We start from the raw sequence: 9,784 nt of genomic DNA, 5'->3' as shown, positions 1-9,784 counted from the left end.
TGCTGTACTTTCATTATTTTGTTTCTTTTCCAGTAAGATTGTGGTATTATTGTCATCTGTTAAAGAAGCAAAATAAAATGGTGTTTGTGTCTGATTACACAACTCTGGAAATGACACATGACAGGAAAGTGAAAGAAGAAGGCAACAAGAAAAACTTCCTGTGACCTACACATCACTACCAACACACGCCCCGTTTTTCAAAACTTTGAAACTAGGAGGACCAGACAGTCTATATCTGGTAAGAATTGGAAGTAATAAAGAGCGAGGGACCATTAAACCCGAAAGACACCACGCTGGGACTTGATGTGGATTCACTGACAGAACGCAAGAGAACTTGTCAGGTGAAAAACAGAACCTTACAGCCTATTTTTAATAAAGGTGTTTAATTTGATGTTTAGCAAATTTTGAAATAATTCTGTAGCAGTCTTTGCTAAAATATACAAAACAGGTGTTAAAAATTGTGCAGTTAAGACAGGTGTATTGCACAGTGTTTGTTTTCATGAACATTGTGCAAAATGGCATTAGCAAAACAACGCTGTTTATTTCTGATGTTTTTAGCCACTTCCTCCATACAGCATGTGGCTACACAAAGATTCACTTTTTCATGACTAAGGTTCTTGAGCAACTGAAAGAAAAACAACTTCCTCTCCCTTTTTTTTTCAGGCAACATGGAGAGAAATACAGCTTTCCCCCTGTTCGCTGGCAATCACAGCCACGCCAACAGCACTTGCTCCCGTGACAATGTTTTGAAGAATGTGGTTTTTCCCATTCTCTACTCCTTTCTTTTCCTGGTGGGAATGTCACTCAATGGTCTGGCAGTGTGGATATTTCTTCGCATCCCCTCGCAGTCTCACTTCATCATATACCTGAAGAATATTGTGGTTGCAGATGTCATCATGACCTTCACATTCCCTTTCAAGGTTTGCCACGCTTGCATTAGGAAATCTAAATGGGTTAAGGATTTATTGATGGTTAATTATAAAATTATTGGTATTTCATAGGTTATTTGTAAGTTTTTTTTTTCTCATCGTTTTAAGTTCTAAGAAATGATTATGAGCCTTAGTTGTAAATATAATTAAGCAAACAAATTTGCAGTTGGTAAGTCAGAATCATGAGTTCTGAACTTCAAAGAAATCAAGCAAGAAGTGATTAGTTTTAAATTGTGAGCCCCTGATGAATAAACATCTATTAACTCTAAAGATCAGATTTTTAATAAGAGAGTTTCCTGTGAGAGAAAATTAAAAGACAGACAATTTATGAACCATACATTTCAGGGTAATCCAATGAAAATAGGTCCCATCAAACTTAGAGATAGAATTTGTGGTTTGAATGTGGAATAGGTGTTTGACAGCACAAATGTTTGTGTTTCTGCAGGTGTTGTCAGACTCCAACATGGCGTCCATTGGCCTACGGATATTTGTGTGTCGAGTTTCCTCCGTGCTTTTCTACCTCAGCATGTATATCAGCATCCTCTTCTTTGGCCTGATCAGCATTGATCGCTGCAGAAAGACCCTTAACCCATTTAAGGGCACTAATTCAACTCGGCTGAAACATCGAAAACTCCTTTCGGGGGCCATCTGGACTTTCTTCGTAATTCTCTGTCTTCCCAATGTAATTCTAACAAGTAAAACCCCGACTTCTCGATATTTCCAGTGCAGCAAACTGAAGACAGAGGGGGGGCTACGTTGGCATGAGATAGTAAATCATGTCTGTCAAGTGATTTTCTGGGGCAACCTGTTAACTGTGATAGTTTGCTACACTCTAATCACCAAAGAGCTGTACCGTTCCTACTCTCGCACAAAGTCTCACAGCACCGGAGGCTCGATATCTCAAGCAAGTCGGGGAACAGTTAGAAAGCCTCACAAGGCCAAAAGAAAAATGAATGCAAATGTGTTCCTTGTTCTGGCAGTGTTCTTTGTGTGCTTTGTGCCGTTTCACTTTGCCCGAGTGCCATACACAATAAGCCAGACCCGAGCCAAAAGCTTTGACTGCAAACTCAAGCTCTTCTTCTTTCAGCTGAAGGAAAGTACACTTTTCCTCTCATCCCTGAATTCTGTCCTGGATCCTCTCATCTACTTCTTTCTCTGTAAGTCCTTCAGGACCACTCTGTTTAATACCCTGCACCTACTTCCTGGTACTTGTAGCTGGCTAACAGGAAGAGGATCAGATACCGACACGTGCAGCTCCCCTCAGGGAAACTCCACTGCTAGTACATAAAATCACTGGACCTGAGAAAGACATGAAGGCATTTATGATGATGTATAGCAAAGAAGTCAACTAGATCCAAATTCAACTGTATGACATACTGCAAGGGACAGATATAGTGATCTAAAGCCTGTCACTGGCTGTAGAAGAGTAAGCCACGGCCCATATTTGTCTTTATTACCAACTTATAATATTACAAAAATACTAATAGCATTGTAAATTACATTAAACCATATATTTGATTTTACACTGTCTTTGAAAACAGTGTGAATCAAAATTACCACAATGAGAAGCTGAAACGAATCAACACATGTACGCGGTGTTGCCGATGTTTGCTTTTCTAGTCTTCTTCTCTATCACTTTTTCTTACTTCTTCTTTCTACTTCTGTTGAAGGTGGACATAACATTTTGGGGATTTTTTTTATTCTCACACTGCCAACAAAAGAAGAATTGAGAAGCAGTCATAATACTAACTTTAAGACTTCCAGAGAATATCTTACTGTGAAACTATAGTAAAAATCTGTATAATGAACCCTAAGTATTATATGCAATCGCCTGTTAGTATACTGTGATGTCTTTATGCTGCACGGGGGTGCTTGCTGCTTGCATTAGCACTGAGTGAGATTTAAGGATAAGTAAACCATAGAGCAGGTTATGCAGTCTTGTTATTATTTTTATTCTGAAGCATTAAATGAATTACAACGAAACTAAAGTTGGAATGGACATATCAGGGATCTCCAAAAACAAGCGCTGCTTTCTCTCATAACTGCATAGCAAAAAGAAAACAGAAACACATTATGAAACAACAATAAAGGAAGTCAAGTGTCAATTACAGATTTTCTGTAGCTTTTTCTCACACAGGCTATTATTAAACCCTGCATCGCTCTTTTGTAATTATTGTAGGACTGTCTACTTCTATAAAAATCTATTTAATTATTCACATTTCAAAACAATACCCAACTAATTTTTTTTAAAAGTCCAAAAAAGCTAATACACATTAGTAATAAATGCTTGTAATAAAACAGCCTCGATTTCCAGCTTCATAAATCATTTCCCTCTGACCTGAAAACACAAGGCCTACCAATATGTGTCATTTGAATCTGCTCACAGATTTGCATCTCTCTGGTTGAAAAGGCACATAGACACTTTCAATTCATTGTTTACTGCATTAATCTTTCATGTTGTGCAGTTTGGAGTTAAGGACTTGACCATTCCTTGTGGTGAGTGGCTTAACACTATTTTCACTATTATCTGAAACTAAATATATATGTAGGACTGGTTAACATCAGAGTGATAAATCATTCGTATACCTAAATGTTGTTTGTTTAAAAAGAGCATAAGGTCTCTTTATGACTTAACATGCATTTGTATAGCTTCAGTTTTGTTTACCTGTGTCCCTGCGTGTCTCTGACTGAGGAAAAACAATCAGGTCTGCTCACTCACACAGGACACGCTTCGGCTCTTCATGAATTCAAGCTGAAACATATTTACTGACATACATGTGTAACTCACTGAGAACAGAATCATGTTATTGCCATCACCAGGAACCAAACCGTCAGTAAGTACTTGATATGTTAAGGAACCTATGAAGCAAATGGTTTGTATTAGGCTGAAAGGGAAGCGCCTCAGTACACTTCACGAGATAAAGCAAGGTTGTGACTCAATACATGTCATGAGGTATTTGAAAATGTAGTTATGCTAATGCATCTATAGGTGATTGCATGTGTTATGTACTGCATTCAGTGAGGCAAAAATAAAACCTTCAGTGGCAAAACAGCCATCATTCAGGATGCATTCAAATAGTGTGGGGTAGCATTCAAAAACAAATCCAAGTAACAAATGTCTTCTAAACTATAAAAAATGTAAATCATGTCAAAGTGGGCAAAGTGGAAAAATTTACACTGGTACAAACAAGTGCTACAAGTAATCTCGTTCCAGCTCATTTCACGCCCCATTCTTTATCCTCTCCGGAGCTAAGTCACTCACTGTGTTGTCATGTCGCACATGAAATATCGCACTCTTGCATGATTCGCAGCTTATTTGTGTTTGCTTGTTGCACATACTGTAAATGCAGGCATAGGTCCCCTCTCATGTCCAGCACCGCCATTCACCTAGCATGCACCTGGTGCATCGCATCAGTAATATTATAAGCTCTGAACTTAAAGAGACGCTGTGAGCGTATGTCTGCTGCTACTTGCATTTGTACAATTCATCTTTCAAATCATTGCGAGACAAGCCAATAACTTCTGGAGGGAAACTTCACAGATTTGGGGAAAAGAAGAATACATCTTCCTGTAGACAGCAATGTACTGCAAGTGTATGGAACTCCTCAGCCAAAAAACGACCAGGCTAGACTAGAGTGGATTTCGACCAGACTAGAAAGCACTATGAGAGCAACTATGCACACAGTAACTACAGTTAGTCTGCACATCTGCAGTGTAATGAGGCCTTAGTGGGAGAGAAAGGTTGGTTTTGCCAAAAAAACAGACAAATGCTTAGTTTGATTTTGACCCCTATGTGTTTTTTACCAGATATTGACGATGTCAAACAGCACAGAACGCCTGACGCCTCTGACTGTCGCTCTCCCGGCCTGGTGGCCTTCCACATAGTTCTCTCATATCTTTTATTCTTCATCTTTCCTATTGCATTATTACTTAATGGAATAGCAGGTTGGGTGTCTTTACATCTAGAGTCCACTTCTACCTTCATAGTGTATCTGAAAAATCTGGTGGCTGCTGACCTTCTCATTACACTCATGATCCCACTACAGGCAGCCAGCATGCTTCCGGGTGCAACAGTTGAGTTTAGGGCTTTCATCTGCCGTTATGCTGGCGTCTCTTTCTACTGCTCTTTGTACACAAGCATTGCATTAATGGGTCTCATCAGTTTGGACCGCTTCTTCAAAATTGTTCGACCATGTGGAAAAGTCCTGGGACAAAATATGAAGTTCAGTGTAATAATGTCCACCTTGGTTTGGATTCTGTTGTTTGGTGGTACTGCTATTCCAAATATCATTCTCACTGACCTGGTTCCTGCTACTCAAACTGATGATTTATGTATGTCTTTGAAACCTCCAGCTGGCAAAAACTTCCATAAATATGTGGCTTTATTTATGGAGATTCTTTTCTGGTGTGTCAACATACTGATTGTGTTTTGCTACATCTGCATTACCATGAAAGTAGTGCAGTCCTTCAGAAACTCTGGGAGCAATAACAGACGGGGAAAGAAGAAAACCAAGCTGCGAGTCTTCTTGATCCTTCTTGTTTTTTGGGTGTGCTTTGTGCCACTCCACTTAATTCGCATTCCTATGACACAAAATGAATTCTCTGACACTGATGTCTGCACTCCAACATGGTTAAAGATAGTCAGTGAATTAGCCACCTGGATGTTTACTATCATTGCCTGCCTAGACCCTCTTCTCTACATCTTCCTGTGCAAGGAGTACAGAGAAAAACTAGTGCAGATGAAGAAAAGTATCTGTGCTGGTGTTCATTCCAGTGACAAAAATGTGATGTCACAGTAAACAAAGTAGGACAAAGGCTATTTTTCTTTATTTGTGAACCTTTAAAAACTGAGATATAAGTATTTGATCTTTGGTAACAAATTAGGTGAGTGTTTTATGTTAAATTTATTAAACTCTGACTTACTCAGAAAACAAAACCATAGCAAGCACTTTTGATCTTTAAAGTTTGTATTGTACCACCATCTAGTGCCCCAATAAGGATCAGCATCTATTGAGAGTGAAGGTCCCCCAACAGAAATAAGACAATGCATAGATAGATTAATAAATGTTATGTTGCTTGCAAAATAAGTACAATGCAATGTAAATTTACAGTTCTATACTAGCTAATCAAAGACTCAGCAAATCTCAATTTGCCTTTTGTTTTAATGAAAGCTGTGTTTTTTATACATACATGTGCTGGTTATTCTACATATGTATATAAATATACAGTTCAGATTATTTCGGGACCACTTAAATCACAGACTGGAGCTTTAACAGTGAAATATTCAAGTTGAAAATCTTCACTTAGATTAATTTTGAAATTTGTTGAGAACCAAAATCATCAACTCTGGATTCCAAGGGCTGGGTTCAAAATCACACACACACACACGCACACACACAATTCAAATTTATTAGTAGTCCCCTAATTTAAAAAAAAAAAATTTTATACTTACATAAACACATAAATTCAGTTTCTTATTTTCCAGATATAGTTTTTGGTAGTTTTCTAAAATATTTGTGTCTTCTTTTTTTATGACAGCTTGACTAATTAATGTGTTAAGCAATGTACATATTCTTTGAATGGGTGAATATGTGGATGCTTAGACGGATGGATAGATGGATGTTGTTTTATCATTATTTCAGTGTTTTAACTCAATTATCATCTGTTGCTTTGTTTTTCACACACCATAGAAAGATAACTCGACTTTATATAAATGCATTTCTGCCGCACAAAAGAATGTAATTGTGTCTTTTATTACAAGAGCTAAACTGCTACTGCTAAGCGCTAACCACAAGAATTCTCATAAATCCTTTTTCAAGATATAATAAGATTACTGTTAAAGTGCACTATTAAGTTGTCAGAATGTAATTCATGTAATTCTTTTGTTAGAGTTAATTTATTATTTAGAGACTTTTATAGCCTGTGTAATTTTTTTTCAAAATCTTTAATCGTTCTCTAAGGAATAAATGTGTATATGCAACTGTGTCCTCTTTGTTCTTCAGCACAAGTCCTCACTCAGCACGATAAACTTTCTTGACAGCTATTGCATTTCCTTTTTTAAGAAGACAACAAACTTCACTTTGCTTTAACATCTGATATCATGCTTTGGTCACTTGCTACATGATTGTCAATTTATTTCTTGAACTAACTAGGTCAATAAACAACCCATCGATGCAAATGCAATCGGTCTATTAAAAACACTGTAATAATATTTTTCAGAAGAACGTTTATTTCCTACATTGGCAATAAAAGTCAAAACTATGATGAGTGGAGAGTAACTTTGAGGATGACGAGTTACATAAAACACGGGAGTTAGAGGTCTTTTCTATACACACCCATAAATGCTTCAATCTAAAAGTGAGGCAGATGTAGTGATGTGTGAAGTCTATATGCAGGCACTAAAAATCATGGGTCACCCTGACTACACTGGTTCACCCCATTGAATTTCAGGTCTAAGCACAGTTTACACTGCGAGCTGGATTTATGGCATCTGTTTTGTTTCTCGGCAGAGAGCAATAAGCTGTTATTGTTTTTGCATATGCTCTGATAAATTACCAGACTCACAGCTGAATTTGTTTACCATGAAAATCAACAGTATTTCTTAAGCGCCTGCCATGTCAGTGCATTGCCAAGCATTATCTTGTGCCTTAGAAGAACCACTCAAGTCATCAACTGTAAGTTATTCTGAAGATGTGCTCTTATCTTTATTTAAGAGTATAGTGTTCACTTTGATAGCATAATCAGGGGTGACAAAAATAACCTCTCAACTAATTACTTCTCAAGAGTAGTGTAATAACATTGAATTTAGTCTACAGTTGTACACTGAAAAGATTTTTCTGTTCTAGTTTAGTATAATTCATTAAATATGTCCTGCATAGCAAAGTTAAACAGAAAGACTTTTCTGTAAGAAATGTATATGTTTCTAAACCAACAAACATATTTAACCATTTAAACAACCACTGTATAGAGTATTTCTTGGATTAGTTATTTTTCTATCAAATCTCCTTTGTAAAGTCTATAAAGAGAATGAATTATCCTGCCAGGATAAGGATGCATATCTTATCGTATCGTAGCCTTTGGATTATAATGTATTTACTTTTTGATTAGCTTTCATAACAGAGAATTCAGAAGAGGAATTAACACCGAATACAGTTATTGAAGGACGTCATTTGGAATGACGGAATGGAAAATTGAAAATAAAATACTGTTAATAAATAAATGTATTTAAAACAACATAATAATACACCACTGCTTTTGCCCTGTTTAGCCTGCAGCTTGGACTAAGATAAGCAAGAGATAATGGATGCCACGTGGGATGCAGCCTTTCAGAGTAATCAAAGTGAGTAAAGAACTCAAAACACCAAAGTAATAAAAAAGTCATGAATTGTTGAACATTAAAGTGGACTTGACACTTTACATGTATTAAGGCTAATTTACACCATGGAGCCCTGCTCTAAAGACTGTCACTGTGTCACTGTAATACAGATTCACTGGGTTGGTTTGTTGATTGGTTGCTGGTAATAAACATGAATTAGCTTATGTAAGCTAACAGTAACAAAGCCAACAAGTGAGTGGAAAAAAAGAAAACTAAAATGGGAAAGCAGTCTATGCAGGGCTGTAATAAGGAATTTTAAAAAACCTGCAAAAAAACAAAACAAAAAAGGATGCGCTGTTTACTTTAACTCTGTGTCTTTTAAGCAATAATTTGTTTTTAGTTGCTGTCTAGCTGCACTGAAATGCAAAAATCCGCCTGTTAAACATGATGTTAGGGTTTGTAGAGCACTTTACAAATGAGGACCCTGTGGAGGAGATCCTGTTTGAGTCAGGTGCACCGAAGTCAGAAACTCAATTTTTCCTGTCATTTTTCCTGCAATACCCTGATGTTCACAACATTCGATCAGTGCTGTTTTATGCAATAACATTTTGTGGAATCTCAAACACATCCAAACAGTTTACTACAAGTTACTACATTCACCACAAATAACCCTATAAGTTTCTTACCAAAGCATCATCAGGAATCCTAACATAAAAAAGTCCAAATCTAATTGAAGGAGAGGATTGTTTCCCTGCGGACACGCTGATGGATATAAGGATTCCCAATTTTGCTTTGGTAAATGGCCTGTATTTGTATAGCGCTTTACTAGTCCCTAAGGACCCCAAAGCGCTTTACACAACCAGTCATCCACCCATTCACACACTGGTGATGGCAAGCTACATTGTAGCCACAGCCACCCTGGGGCGCACTGACAGAGGCGAGGCTGCTGGACACTGGCGCCACCGGCCCTCTGACCACCACCAGTAGGCAACGGGTGAAGTGTCTTGCCCAAGGACACAACGACCGAGACTGTCCAACCGGCAACCTTCCGATTACAAGGCGAACTCCCAACTCTTGAGCCACAATCGCCCGGTTCTGGTAAGAAACTTAATTAGGTTTGTGGTGTTACATGCATGTAGTAATCTGTTATGGTGTAAACCGTTTAGATGTACTTGGGAAAAGACTATTTTATATAAACAAAATTCCCCTCTCGCCCGTGCGGATGGTATATCCTTCACGCTTGGGTCTTCTACCAGAGGCCCAGAAGCTTGAGGATCCTGTGCAGTATATTAGCTGTTCCTAGGACTGCGCTCATCTGGACAGAGATCTCCGATGTTGTTCCTGGGATCTGCTGGAGCCACTCGCCTAGCTTGGGAGTCACTGCACTGAGTGCTCCAATTACCACTGGGACCACTGTTACCTTCACCCTCACATCTTCTCAAGCTCTTCTCTGATCCCTTGGTGCTTCTTCAGCTTCTCGTTTCCCTTTTTCCTGATGTTGCTGTCATTTGGTACACTACGTCGATCACTACGACTGTCT

The 9,784-nt window shown here is 38.1% G+C and overlaps 1 protein-coding gene across 1 annotated transcript; it reads left to right on the top strand.

Annotated features, from left to right (window-relative positions):
• The first annotated feature begins 205 nt into the window (after positions 1-205).
• On the top strand, positions 206-3,696 carry p2ry12 (purinergic receptor P2Y12). The gene is made up of 3 exons (XM_006795308.2): positions 206-341; positions 664-920; positions 1,375-3,696. The coding sequence occupies exons 2-3, from the start codon at positions 669-671 to the stop codon at positions 2,215-2,217; spliced, it is 1,095 nt and encodes a 364-aa protein (XP_006795371.2). The 5' UTR covers positions 206-341; positions 664-668; the 3' UTR covers positions 2,218-3,696.
• The last annotated feature ends 6,088 nt before the right edge of the window (positions 3,697-9,784 follow it).

This window comes from Neolamprologus brichardi, chromosome 14 (genome assembly GCF_056152115.1).
Source record: "Neolamprologus brichardi isolate AB-2024 chromosome 14, ASM5615211v1, whole genome shotgun sequence".
Lineage (NCBI taxonomy): Eukaryota > Metazoa > Chordata > Actinopteri > Cichliformes > Cichlidae > Neolamprologus > Neolamprologus brichardi.
The sequence above is the reverse complement of the archived record's forward strand: the minus strand, read 5'-3'. Positions and strand labels throughout refer to the sequence as shown.

Coding starts and splice junctions, on each gene's coding strand:
- p2ry12 (XM_006795308.2), top strand. CDS start 669: ATGGAGAGAAATACAGCTTTCCCCCTGTTCGCTGGCAATCACAGCCAC. Junction 921..1,374: donor CCTTCACATTCCCTTTCAAG/GTTTGCCACGCT, acceptor GTGTTTCTGCAG/GTGTTGTCAGACTCCAACAT.